Here is a 14,970-nt window from a genome sequence, read left to right on the forward strand (position 1 = left end):
GGGTGAGATTCCAAAAAAATAATTTACATTAAATTTTTAAGTTTTAAGGTTTTAACTTCATACAGATGATAAAAACAAATGTAATTTTGATTATATTCACAGCATAAATTAAATTATTTAATCAAGCGGGGATTTTTTCCGGCACGAATTTACTACTACGGTTAGCGAGGAACCCTTCACATGTAATGTATAGTCACATCTTATAGTCTTAGTCGCACGTAAATAACGTCATTACTATCATTACTATGACATTACTATCTGAATAAGGTATGAAGGTATGAATATATTGCAAACCTATTTTGAACCAGAATATTTAGAACGAGTTAAAATTATAATGATGAATCAATTAATGTTTACGATATACGTAATAAACGCATTTGCCCAAAGTAATTTAAGATTCACATGTCCTATCAAATAGAAAATGCTGCTAACATTTACAGTCATGTAGGTATCGCAGGTGTCTCCAGTGGGATTCGTCGTTTTCTTTAGAACTTTTAACCTGTGAGTCAAGTATGAATCACCGAAACTATGACAGGTGTTCTGTGTAAGATACCGAAGAGACCTCAAGTGACTAACTCGCGCTTATCTTGAAAATCAATCAATCATTTGACGCCGATATAGTATAAAATACCGGAGCGTCGGTGCCATTTTACAAACCTACGGCAACTATTCTCCTGCAGTTGCACTGTTCAGCTAAACTAGTCTTCAACATGAGCGGAGCTTTCTATTCAGCTGGTGAGTTCCGCTAAAATTTTTCACTAGCAGCCATTTTAATTGGCTTGCAACTCGTTACTTAAGTGCTAACAAACTCTTGAATTGGGGTAAAATTTATAAAAGCCTGAAGGTTTAAAGTTTTCATCGTCTTTCCGAGGAAAAATGCAAGAGGTTTTTGCTTAATATCGTGTGGATTCGCGAAACGTTGTGGGCGACGATTAAGTTGGGTTTACGATTAAAAATTAAGAATAATGAATTAAGAATTGAATCAGGAATTTGCAAAAGGTACCAAGTCCACTTTTTGAGCAAATTCATATTATACGAGATTCCGAATCTCCAAAGTGTATATATACTTATATCTATATATCTATATATCTATGCATATATCTATACTTTCAATTGATCCATTACTGATAACCTGTTTTATTACCATGTCGACAATCATATGTTTTCTGTTGTTTCCCAACAATCTACTTACTTGGAATTGGTACCTTTTGCAAATTCCTGATTCAATTATGATTTATACGTGTACTTAACATATGACTATTTATACTAGTGGATTGGAGTATGATGGTCGTGTAGGAATTTTGACGGGTCGAGTGATAACTATATGATGACTTAAGACAGATGCATAGCCTAAGTAAGGCCTGCCAGATTCGCGGGTAATTTTTTTTTTCGTTCTGCGCACATACGTCACGTTGGAGATACTCCAGATGATATTGGCGCTGGATTAGCATGGTATCTAACGGAAATTTTAATATTTGAATAAAGTATAGTTTCCCCAAAAATGAGGATCCAGCTCAAATTTAGGGTACCGTAAAATGAGGTGAATAGGATCAGTTTGAAAATTCACGTTGGAATGTCAATGGGAAATATGAAATAAAAAAATGTTTTTATCCATTCAAAACTTGAGTCTTTATCCATAGTTTCTAGTGGTTTAGTCATGTTCTATTATGTCTAATGGTTTTTGCAAAAAAACTATAAATATTGTGTGATCCTATTCACCCCATATATGGGGTGAATAGGATCACTCACTGAAATGTATGCATGATCCTTTTTGTAGAGCCTGTGGTGTGAAAAGGATCAGTGTTTTTCTTGCAACTAACAATTTTTAATAAAACAGCCATGTAAAATTTTTTTTTATAATTTTTTTTTCAATAAGATTTTTCACATTATTTGTAATAATACATAGCTTAGGCATAAAATGTTTTTATTTTAATGAACATACCTGTAACTATTATTGAATATCTTATATATTACCCGGTACAAGTATAGTCTCTTCTAAAACAACAGAAAAGCACCACAAAATTATAATACATACTGTATGGTCCTGTATAACTAACCACTAATGATTTGAACTTAAGTTATAATTTTAGCAGCATTTCATGAAATTGAGTTGTGGTTAAATTTGAACTTGAGCTGGCCTCTCCGGATAACTTCTGGTTCTGACCTGGCTGAAGGTAAAACTGGAAAAGTCCAACACAGCTGGAAACACATATATATGTCCCGAAAAAATCTCGTGTTTGTTTGAATCTTAGAAAACTTGCTTCAAAGGTTTCACAGTCGAGTTTCTGCACAACTTGACTTATGTAATACAGAAGTTTGCTGGGTCCTGGTTTGCTTCCAGTTTCTGCAGCGAATCCTACAAGAACCCAGTCCTTAACGTGAATGTCATCTTCCGATACAGGCTCTATGTTGTTAAATGTCCTTCCAAACTGTGTCACTTTTGATTCCTCAAGCTCTTGACTTTCAATGGAACTGACGACAGTCGTCGTACCCTCCCAGATACAGAGGCCGTACCTGGCCACCGACGCGGGCCTGAGGGGGCCTATTTTCCCCCCCAGTGAACCCCAGTGTGTGCGACGGCCAGGGACGCACCCGCGTGCGCCCTAGCATGCCAACGAGTGTTTTTTCTATGTGACTTTATCTTTTATTTCAGTGTGTATATATTTGTAAACGATTAAGGGATTTGAATGTGTGTAATTAACTTATTTTATTTATTATTCATTGTGCAAGTTCGCTGTGTAATTAATGTCTCGTGTATGTCTTTGTAAATAATTCAATAACTTTTTCTGAAGTGTTTCGCCGTAGTATGTAATTGCAGCCTGGCGCGCCGCGGGACGGAGCTCTCTCCCACGCCGGCCGATTTTCCCCTCCCTCCCCGCCACCCGCGGGCGCCGGCCCGCGGGCGAGCGGGGAGAGGCAGTCGCGTCCTGGTCTCGAGCGGAGACAGACGTGTTCGTTGCTCCGCGAGCCGCGCACGTTGCGCTCGGGATTGAACGTTCGCTCAGTCCGCAGTCGGTCACGGCAGCTGAGCTGCCACCGCGAATCAGCTTAGCATTGTTAACTTACGAGTCATCGGGAGACGTGTCTAGCGGGCAGTTTCTACCACGCGAACGTGGTGCTACGAGTCTCTGAACTTTTCGCCGTCCACGGAACATTACGTAACGGGCCGCGTATGTACAGCGTTTCGTCTTCGGGCCCTTTCTCACTGGGTCAGCCTAGCATTAATAAACTTTACGATTCGCGCCGAAACGTATTTGAGAACCGCCCCGTCATCAGGGAGTCCGTGTCGCCGTGGTAGGGCACTTGTTCCGCGACGGTTCCGCCAGGCTGCGGCAGGACTTTATAAGCGTTAATAAAAGACGGCTCGTGAAATTCGTTAATGCCGTGTTCTGCTTGCGACAACCTACCAACATTCCTCGCAATCACTTCACTCTCCCTCCAGGTCCCGCCTTTCCCGGTCCCGGCCACGTTGGCCTGGACCCACACCTCTCCGACGAGGGCAGTACGGGCATAACAGGACATTTATTTCAACGGGAAAACGGGGACCTGAAGCCGAGGGACGTCATTTGGCGCCCAACTAGTGTGGCCGTAAGCATACGCAAGCGCACGCAAGCGCACGCAAGCGCACGCAAGCGCGCAGGTGCAGGACAGAACGGAAGCAGGTGCGGCTGCGCGGCGTGGGAGCGGCTCGAATTCGAGACGTCGCGCCGGCGCGCCGGCGGGAGATAACGCAGCGCGGGAACAGCGCGAACACGAGACGTTTCGGCGAGAGATAGCGCGTCGTGGGGGACAGAAATACAAGACGGCGGTGCAGCGGTATCCCGGACTGAAGATAACGCGCTGGGGAGGATCGTATTGTATTACTGGGGGAGATTGTGTTCACGATCCGCGGATCAGTAGCACAGGAGGACAGGATGGCGTGGAAACAGGCGGGACAAGAAAGATACGATCTAATCAGTTTCGAAACGGACTTGTGTGAGGAGGGAGACTCCGCGAAAATGGACGTAAAAAACGAGGTTTGCGGGTCCGGCGGCGCGGCCGAGGGCGCAAACAGCACGGACAGCACAGTTGAGGACAGTAAACGGGAACAGGGGGACAGGCACGCGGACGCAGATGGGCCGGTAGTGCGGTACGTGAGCACGCAGTTTGAGTTGCCAGAGTTTGCGGGGAAAGACAACGAGGACCCGCGGGAGTTTTTGCGGGAGTGTGAACACCTCCTAAAACTGTACGAAGTGCGACGGGCGGAGTGGACGCCGCGAGTGGCGGGACAGCTCCGCGGCGAGGCAAGGAACTGGTGGTCAATGGCCGGGAGTTTTGATACCGAGTGGGGACATTTTGTGCGCCAAGTCAAAACTAGGTTTGATAACGATCAGGCGCGGGCAATGTGTTTGCGGACATTTTATTGCCGAAACCAGGAGGAGGACGAGAGTGCAGAGCAGTTCATTTACGAGAAGTTACGCATGTTCCGCCGATTGGGGACAAGTGGGGACGTGAGTGCGGCGTTGCCAACCATTGTCGAACAATTGCTGCCAGAGTTTCGCCCCTTCATGAGGACGGCTGCTGGTCGTGACACGGAGGAGTTCGTGGCCCTCGCCCGCGTGATCGAACGTGACATGTCGCAGTGGAGGACGGCACTCAGGGGCGCGAGAGCTCCCCGTGCTCGCTCGGGGCCGCGAGGGGTCACCGTCACAGAGGTCACGGACAGTGACTTGACCGTGGTGAGCTACGCCGGCGGCGCGGGACCGCGCAGGACAACAGACCGCGGTGGCACCAGGGAACGCCCGGAACCAGCTGCGACAGGAGGAGGACGTCACGAGCGGACAGATACGAGAGAGAGGGACGAACGTCCGCCGCGATGCCGTTTTTGCCCGGACGCGTACCATTGGCATCGCCTCTGCCCCACCAGAGCCGCGTGGGAGGAGGCGCGCGAAGGCAACACGTCGCAGGCGGGAAACGCAGGACCGGGGGCGGAGGGACAACTGGGTGCCGCTCCCCGGCCCGCCAGCCACCGGCAGTCCCAGTAACTGACAGAACACGTCGACCACCACCGGCGCCTACCGCACTAACGTCCTGTATGCCGCCGGGAAGCAGGGGACAACGGGACTACTCCTCATCAGCTGTCCCCATGCCGAGGCAACTGCGGGGACAGCTGACTGCCGGCGCCACCACCGCGGCCCTGAGGCCGGGTATACCAGGGCCGGACCAGCCGCCTCGTCGACACGCCGTCGACGGGGTGGACAACCAGAGCGTCAGCGCAGGCATCCCGCCGGCCATCTCCGTGCAGGGACAGCTGACTGCCGGCGCCACCACCGCGGCCCTGAGGCCGGTTATACCAGGGCCGGACCAGCCGCCTCGTCGACACGCCGTCGACGGGGTGGACAATCAGAGCATCAGCGCAGGCGTCCCGCCGGCCATCTCCGGGCAGGGACAGCTGACTGCCGGCGCCACCACCGCGGCCCTGAGGCCGGGTGTACCAGGGCCGGACCAGCCGCCTCGTCGACACGCCGTCGACGGGGTGGACAATCAGAGCATCAGCGCAGGCATCCCGCCGACCATCTCCGGGCAGGGACAGCTGACTGCCGGCGCCACCACCGCGGCCCTGAGGCCGGGTATACCAGGGCCGGACCAGCCGCCTCGTCGACCTGTCGTCGACGAGGTGGACCACCGGAACGTCAACACGTCGGCGCCGGAGCGAGCCGCGGACCTCGCCGCGAGTTCCCCACGCCCGGACGGCCAGGTGGCCGGGGGCGGTGGGGGACAGACGACTGCACAGCTGGGGCAGGTCGGCCCCGAGGAGCCGGAGCTGCTGCGAATTCCTGTCCGCGCTAACGGGCGGGAGATGCTGGCCCTGGTGGACACCGCCGCCAGCCGAACCTACATCGCGGCCCACCTGGTGGGAGCGGAGGCAGTGACACCGCGGAGGGAGCTGGTGCAGCTGGCCACCAGGGATGCCGTCGTTGCAGCAGGGGGCATCACTCAGGTAACAATGAGCATCGTTGGTCACGTTAGCCACGTCGAGGCCTGGGTGGTCCCCGAGCTCCGCGAGGGGCTGATTCTGGGGGTCCCATGGCTGCACGAGGTCGACGCCACCGTGGAAGTACGAGCTGGCCGGATGCACTTCGGCACCCAGGGGCGCTGGACGGTGTACGGCGTGCACCAGGTTCCCCCCAGTCCCCCTCAGTCAGTCATTCGCCTAGAAGACCTTCAGCACGGTGTTCCAGAGGAGTACGTCGATGTCATCAACCATGTCCTCACCTCTCAGGCACAGGTATTTGCGGCCGCGGACCGGCTACGACGGACAAACGTGACGGAGCACCGGATACCGATGGTACCGCACCGCCCTCCCTTTGAGAAGGTATACGGATTTGGCATCCGGGAACGGGAGGCCATACAGACTCAAATTGACGAGATGTTACGTGACGGGGTAGTGGAACCCAGCACCTCCCCGTATAACTCACGGGTGGTGCTGGCCACCAAGAAAGACGGAAGTCTACGCTTTTGCGTAAACTTCAAGGCGATAAACAAACTGACCATTCCCGCCCCGCCCCCGCAGATCAATATCACAGACGCACTGGCAGGACTGGGGGACGCCACTATTTTCACGACACTAGACTTAAAATCAGGCTACTGGCAGGTGCCGGTATGTCTGGAGGACCGCCCTAAGACGGCATTTACGGCACCAGACGGTCGACGTTACCAGTTCTGCGCCATGCCGTTTGGTCTCATGGACGCCCCTGCCACGTTCCAGGCCCTGATGGTACGTGTTCTGGATGGGTACATTGGTGAGTTCGCCAGTGCCTATCTGGACGACGTTATCATCTGGTCCAGGACGTGGGAGGAACACGCGCACCATCTGGCATTGGTGCTAGAACGTATGGCCAGACACGGACTGACGTGCGCCCCAAAGAAATGCCACATTGGGGCCACGGAAATAGAGTTCCTAGGACACATAGTGACGGCGGAGGGGTGCCGCCCCCGACCTGAGCAGTTGGAGCTAATAGAGGGAAAGGGGGCACCGAAGACCAGGAAGCAGCTCCAGAAGCTGCTGGGGCTGCTCAACTGGCTGCGGTCCTTCGTCCCCGACTTCGCCACGGTGACGGCCCCGATGACGGACCTACTGTCGCCGAAGACTAAGTTCCGGTGGACCCCCGCCGCGGACGAGGCCTTGCGACAGGTGAAGCGCCGGTTCAGGAACTGTCACACGCTCTCACGCCTGGTGCCCAGCCGCCCCATCTTCATCCAGACGGATGCGAGTCAGGAGGGGATGGGGGCGGTGTTGTACCAGATGGATGACCGGGGCGAGAGGCGCGTGATCGAGTACGCCAGCGCCAAGTTTGGGCAGGCTGAGCGGAAGTATCACGTGAATGAGCAAGAGTGCCTTGCGGTGGTCTGGGCCCTACAGAGGTACCGTCACCACATCGAGGGCCGCTCATTCACGCTGAGAACCGACAGCCAATGCCTCCGCTGGTTGGACTCCGCTCAGGGCCGGAAGTCTAAGTTCACTCGGTGGGCCATGCTGATCCAGGAATTCTCGTTCACGGTCGAGCACATTCCTGGACGTGAAAATCAGTTGGCCGACGAGTTGTCCCGGAATCCGGACCCTGAGAATGAGTTCCACGACGACCAGGGCTGGGAGGAAGTGCTCCTCCCTGAGCGTGAGCGCGGGGTAGAGGACTCGGTGCCGCGACCGTGCGCGTTGTACGCGCTGACAAGCCCCACTGCTCCTGCACCTGACGCGCGACCCGAGACTATGACTGACCTGCTGGCGTGGGTCCACGCGGCGCAACTCCGGGACCCCGACACCCGGACCCGACTGACAGAGTGTGGGGAGGGGGTGATACCGGGCTGCCGGAGCCTGAACGGGGCGCTCCAGACCAGGGGGGCTCACAGGTCGAGCGGGTGGCGGACCCACGTGCCGCCCGAGGCCAGGCGCTGGGTCCTGAGCTACCTGCATGACCACCCCCTGGCGGGACACCCGGGCGCGGAGCAGACGCTGCGTGAGGTCAGACGGACGTTCCGCTGGCCTGGCGACGCGGCAGAAGTAAGACGCTACGTGCGGGCCTGCCTGCGTTGCCAGGAGCGGAAGTCCAGGCGACCCGACGGCAAGGAGCAGCAGGTCCCACGATGGCCCCGGAATCCCTTCCACACTGTGGCGGTGGATATTATGGGGCCGTATCCTCGCACGTCCCGTGGTCGGCGATTCATTGTTGTGGTCACGGATGTCTTCACCCGCTGGGCGGAGGCGTTCGCAGTACCAAACGTGAAGGCCGGCACCGTGATTGCCCTGCTCGAGCGCGAGTTCTTCCCGCGATACGGGTACCCCGCGGTCCTGCTGACGGACAACGGGGTGCAGTTCACGGGGAGAAGCTGGCGAGTGTCCTGCGCGGGTTGGGGGGTGGAGCATCACACGACGCCCACCTACCATCCGCGCGCGAATCCGACCGAAAGGCGGAATCAGGACATTAAAACTCAGCTGCGCATCCGGTTGGACGAGGACCACACCAAGTGGGACCTGCACCTGCCGACGCTGCTGTTTTGCCTGCGCCGTCGGACGAACGCGGTCACGGGCCATTCCCCCGCTGAACTGGTGCAGGGCCGGAACCTCGCCCTGCCCGGGGAAGCGCGCGCAACCCCCGACTTGCACAACATGACCACGGACGATCTGCGCGAAGACGCCCGACGTCGCCAAGCTGACTACCTGACTAGACGTACGCCGCAGACGCACCAGCCCCCAGCACGACTAGAGCCTGGCCAGCAGGTGTTTGTTAAGTGTCATCACCTGTCGGCTGGCGAGCGGGGCTTTTGCGCCAGTCTGGCTCCTAAGTGGGCGGGGCCACAGGAGATCGTAGACAGACTGGGCACCACCTCGTACCTCGTGCGTCGCGCCGACGGACGGACAACTAAGGTGCACAGGGACGACATTCGACTGATAGGCGACCCGCACGACGAGTACGACCACGACGACAGCGGACCAGTGGACGGTGACGAGGCCGAGGATGACGTCACCGAAGGTGTACTGGCCGACCTCGGCGCCCCTGTGGTGGTACCGCCGGAGCCGTACCTGGGACGTCGACGGGGACACGCCCACCCCAGGTCACTGCGGGGGGTTGGCAGGGACGTTGACAGGGACGACGACACACGGGACGGGACCGATGACAACGTCGCAGTAGGAGTCCTGGTCGACCTCGATGACCCCGTGGTGACGCCACCGGAACCGGATCAGGGACGTCGACGGGGACACGCCTACCCCGGGTCACGGCGAGTGGCAGGCGAGAACGCTGACGGGGACGGTGACACACGGGACAGGACCGATGACAACGTCGCAGTAGGAGTCCTGGTCGACCTCGGTGACCCCGTGGTGACGCCACCGGAGCCGGATCAGGGACGTCGACGAGGACACGCCCACCCCAAGTCACTGCGGGGGGTTGGCAGGAACGTTGACAGGGACGACGACACACGGGACGGGACCGATGACAACGTCGCAGTAGGAGTCCTGGTCGACCTCGATGACCCCGTGGTGACGCCACCGGAACCGGATCAGGGACGTCGACGGGGACACGCCTACCCCGGGTCACGGCGAGTGGCAGGCGAGAACGCTGACGGGGACGGTGACACACGGGACAGGACCGATGACAACGTCGCAGTAGGAGTCCTGGTCGACCTCGGTGACCCCGTGGTGACGCCACCGGAGCCGGATCAGGGACGTCGACGGGGACACGCCTACCCCGGGTCACGGCGAGTGGCAGGCGAGAACGCTGACGGGGACGGTGACACACGGGACAGGACCGATGACAACGTCGCAGTAGGAGTCCTGGTCGACCTCGGTGACCCCGTGGTGACGCCACCGGAGCCGGATCAGGGACGTCGACGAGGACACGCCCACCCCAAGTCACTGCGGGGGGTTGGCAGGAACGTTGACAGGGACGACGACACCTGGGGCACGACACATGGACGGGCCCCCACGACGACACCGACTCAGCCTCCTACGGGGGGACAGCAAAAGGGGAACGGTGGTTGGCAACTGGCAAGAGGGGGCGGGGAACGGACGCCCGTCAGAAGGGGCGGAAGGGGTCCGCGTGGCGCAAGCATGGCAGAGCTGGAGCGCTTTGTGGACCGGGTGCTCCCGCCTGATGACGTCAGCGCCTACGCCAACGACACTGATGGACCGCTCATCGAGGACGTAACACATGACAACACTGCTCAGGGCGACCTGGTCGACCTGAGTGAACCAGTGGTGACGTTGCCGGAGCCTACCCAGAGACGTGGACGGAGGTACGTCCACTCCTGGGAACGGCGGGTGACGGGGACGGACGTGAGCAAGGACGTGACAGACGGGGTAACGGTCCGGCTCCTCAGTGGGGAGGGCGATGTCGACAGGGCCCAGCAGGTGGTCCTGGACTTGCCTTCCGGGGAGCCGAGGATGACCGCTCACGCGGGGAGGGGACCGGCGTTGCGCCGGTCCACGCGTGAGAAGACGGCCCCCCACTACCTCCGGGACTACGAGTGGGGGAGTCAGCGCAAACCCCGCGACGTAAGACAAACGACCGACGGGGGGTTACGCTGCAGCGTGATGCAGCTCCTGCCCCAGTTTGCCCGACCCGGACGGAATGACGTGACGAGCTCCGACGACCAGACAAGTGGCCGGACGCGGACGCAGCTGCCGGTCTAGGTCGGCGTCGGGGGCCAGGACGGCCTCGGGAGAGGGGGGGCATATGACGACAGTCGTCGTACCCTCCCAGATACAGAGGCCGTACCTGGCCACCGACGCGGGCCTGAGGGGGCCTATTTTCCCCCCCAGTGAACCCCAGTGTGTGCGACGGCCAGGGACGCACCCGCGTGCGCCCTAGCATGCCAACGAGTGTTTTTTCTATGTGACTTTATCTTTTATTTCAGTGTGTATATATTTGTAAACGATTAAGGGATTTGAATGTGTGTAATTAACTTATTTTATTTATTATTCATTGTGCAAGTTCGCTGTGTAATTAATGTCTCGTGTATGTCTTTGTAAATAATTCAATAACTTTTTCTGAAGTGTTTCGCCGTAGTATGTAATTGCAGCCTGGCGCGCCGCGGGACGGAGCTCTCTCCCACGCCGGCCGATTTTCCCCTCCCTCCCCGCCACCCGCGGGCGCCGGCCCGCGGGCGAGCGGGGAGAGGCAGTCGCGTCCTGGTCTCGAGCGGAGACAGACGTGTTCGTTGCTCCGCGAGCCGCGCACGTTGCGCTCGGGATTGAACGTTCGCTCAGTCCGCAGTCGGTCACGGCAGCTGAGCTGCCACCGCGAATCAGCTTAGCATTGTTAACTTACGAGTCATCGGGAGACGTGTCTAGCGGGCAGTTTCTACCACGCGAACGTGGTGCTACGAGTCTCTGAACTTTTCGCCGTCCACGGAACATTACGTAACGGGCCGCGTATGTACAGCGTTTCGTCTTCGGGCCCTTTCTCACTGGGTCAGCCTAGCATTAATAAACTTTACGATTCGCGCCGAAACGTATTTGAGAACCGCCCCGTCATCAGGGAGTCCGTGTCGCCGTGGTAGGGCACTTGTTCCGCGACGGTTCCGCCAGGCTGCGGCAGGACTTTATAAGCGTTAATAAAAGACGGCTCGTGAAATTCGTTAATGCCGTGTTCTGCTTGCGACAACCTACCAACATTCCTCGCAATCACTTCACTCTCCCTCCAGGTCCCGCCTTTCCCGGTCCCGGCCACGTTGGCCTGGACCCACACCTCTCCGACGAGGGCAGTACGGGCATAACAGGACATTTATTTCAACGGGAAAACGGGGACCTGAAGCCGAGGGACGTCAGAACCATCGGAAAAGCTGTCATCAGAGCTGTCATCTGCAGTGTTGTTTCTTTTTTCTGGAAAGGCAACATCTTGTGTGTTCTCAGAGTATGCTTCTTCTGGTACTTCTGGTTCATAATCTTCATCTGATACTGGTATCGGACACTGGACACTTTTACCTGCTTCCACAGGTATTTTCTAAATAACTTTTAACGATAAGCTGCAAACCATACAAGTCTAAAGGATATCCCCATTCTGCACATACTAAGAGTTTTTCAACAAGCAATTTTTCTTCATGTTCGCTTAACACAGTCTGACCACCAATGTGTTTAACTTTACCCTTCAAGTGTCTCTGCAGAACAGTGTAGGGAATTCCATACTTCTTACTTGCTTGTCTAATTCTTACTCCATGGTTATACACATCCTTTCTTGCTCTTTGAATGACATCAAGATCTGGTTCACGATACACCTTTCCTCCTGGATTTGGAATATACTCACGGGGCATTTCAAACTTGTAGTGATCCTATTCACCTCCAAGTCTAAAACACAATGCATAGAAATATAAAATTAGTTCCAAAATCATTTATTTCATCACTAAAATAGAAATGTTAACATCAAATAAATCTAAATACATACCTGAATAATATATCCAAATACAAATACAAAGTTATAACTCGTCATATATACTACACATGAAGTTTTCGTACACTCACAAACTTGATTGACTTAACCTCAAATTTCAGATGGCTGTTGTGTGAAGTGCTGCGAACATGCAAAACATTCATACACTTCAAATGTCATGCAAACAAAGCATAAACACTAACTAATTGTAATTATTTTCTGTTGCCATTATTATTCATGTCCCAATTTTTTTCATCTTACAATGAAGTTTTGATCCTATACACCACATTGATCCTATTCACCTCATTTTACGGTACATGCGTGTAAACACAAAGATAAAGTAAATTTTAACAATGGTAAACAACAACACGTTACTACTCGAGATACTTAGTTTGTGTATGACTTTACAAATAAAAACATTAAATTTCTATTACAGATATGTAAAGCTTTTAGATATACTTCGGTTTTATTACTGAGTAGGCAGTTAATAATCAATAGGTAGCGTTTTTACTGTTAGGTAGGTAATATTTGAATTATATAGGCATAACCAATTATTATTAGTATGATGCTTGCAATGTATTACTTAACTGACAGTTTCTTAATTTAGCTAGCTATATTATAAATGTTGATGTTTACTTGTATAGTTTTAAACATTATCTTATATTTTTAATTATGCTGAAACTTTTAGGTTAGAAACTTGTATTTGCCACATTTAATTTGTTTCATGTTACGCTAATTGCAATATTCTAAAGATATGCAAATATTAAAAATATTAAAGATTCCTGCATTGAAATATTAGCATGTAGTGGATATAAAAAAAACTCTCTTTTAAACATCTCTGGTATATAGTAGAGTGGGGTAAAAGTGCGCGGCGGGTAAAAGTACGCAGTGCTGGTATATTTGTTCCCACTAATATTATATTGGAAAACCTGAGTGGGTGTTAAAGGTGTCATGGTGGAGCATCGTTACACTAAAGAATAGCTGGCTTGTACGAACGGCATCAAAACCATGAGGTAAATATTGTATTTCATGATATTGATGTAATATTTAGATTTCTTTGAACTAGTTTATCAAGAAAGGAGTTCGTGTACGAAAATAATACGCTAGGCTGTTTGATAAAGTGGTTTTTCCCGAGTGTCGTAAAGTATCAGATAGTTAGCATTGCATACCACATATAGCAGCACTTCCTGGAAATGAAAGAGAAGTATTGCGGGGGCAAAAGTACGCAAGTATAAGATGGGTAAAATACACATCTGTATTTTACAGTCCTCGAAAATATTGTGGGTAATGATTGTAATAACATTTAAATTTATAGTTATGTTAAAACATTATTTACATACATATATTTATTCTTTTAAACTTCAGATATAGTAATGTGGTCATTTTTGACGTGTCAACGTCTAATAAATCGATGAACGCTGGCTGCACGCACGAAAATGTGTCCCGTTATGCACATTGGCCCGTTACGCTGTGTCCCGTTACGCTCATTGTACGCTTGCGCCGCATCTATCTAGTGCATTCACTCGATTGGCCTGTGCGTCCGATTTCATTTCTAAACATTGACTAAAGTTTTAATTGTTAACATTGAAACTTTATTATTTGAAAAAAAAAAAAAAAGGCTGTCTGTCTGTAAAGTCGGTTTACAGTCGATAGTTTAACGTGAAAAATTATGGTCATTCATATAACTGATGATATATATTTGATTACTATTTATTTATATGAAAACTTGTTCATAATTATATTTAAACTTTTTAGCTAAACGTCAGTTTTCAAAATTAATTACAAGTCATCTACACGTGAACTGTTTCGTCGACTGTTTATTAAGTGAAGTGAAAAGTTAATGTGGTTTTCATTGCTTATTACAACAAAAATTTCTGAAATAAAGGTAAATTATTCTTGCATTTTAAAAATCTGATTTCTAGTATAATTTCAAGTATTTATTCTTTTATTATTAAAATAAAAATGATTAAATTTTATTCATAAAAGTATGCAATCAATTCATCAATGTTTTGTTATGACGTCACGTTAAACTATCGTCCGTAAACCAACTTTACAGACAACCATTTTTTCTGCAGGAATTATTAGAGGAAAATGAAGCGAAAACTGTGTACTCCAAAGATTTTGACGATAGCTCAACAGAGATTTGCATAACGAGATTCTAAACGTAGAATAACTGCAGATTATGGCATTTCAGAGGCCACTCTACGTAAAAGACTCAAACAAGTAAGAATCCCTTAGTAAGGAAATTATTATGTCTAGTAAGTTTACTAAAACAAATTGTGCACCAATAAAATAGAGTTCAACGAAAGAAAAAGTTTTAAAAAAAATCACTCATAATTTTAAATCGTTCTGGCAAAGAAATATGTTATTTATGATAACTGTTAAAATACATTATAAGCCCTACTGTTTTTTGAAGATGATAACATACTAACATTTGCCACTTAAATCTATTTTTCTGTGTTATTAGTGTTAAATTGTAATGAATTAGTGTCTTAAGTAAAACTCATATGAATCTAAATAAAATATACAATTAAATTTTTTTTTTTTTACAATTTTATGGTCACAT

General features: G+C 51.4%; 1 protein-coding gene across 1 annotated transcript in view; it reads left to right on the plus strand.

Moving 5' to 3' along the window:
- The first annotated feature begins 649 nt into the window (after window positions 1–649).
- LOC134530671 (glutathione S-transferase omega-2-like) overlaps window positions 650–14,970 on the plus strand; it is a 29,051-nt gene continuing 14,730 nt past the window's right edge. Inside the window, exon 1 of the mRNA XM_063365720.1 lies at window positions 650–735. Coding sequence (XP_063221790.1) covers window positions 711–735 — 25 coding nt within the window. The 5' untranslated portion in view covers window positions 650–710. The remainder of the gene's footprint in view (window positions 736–14,970) is intronic.

This window comes from Bacillus rossius, chromosome 3 (genome assembly GCF_032445375.1).
Source record: "Bacillus rossius redtenbacheri isolate Brsri chromosome 3, Brsri_v3, whole genome shotgun sequence".
Taxonomy (NCBI): domain Eukaryota; kingdom Metazoa; phylum Arthropoda; class Insecta; order Phasmatodea; family Bacillidae; genus Bacillus; species Bacillus rossius.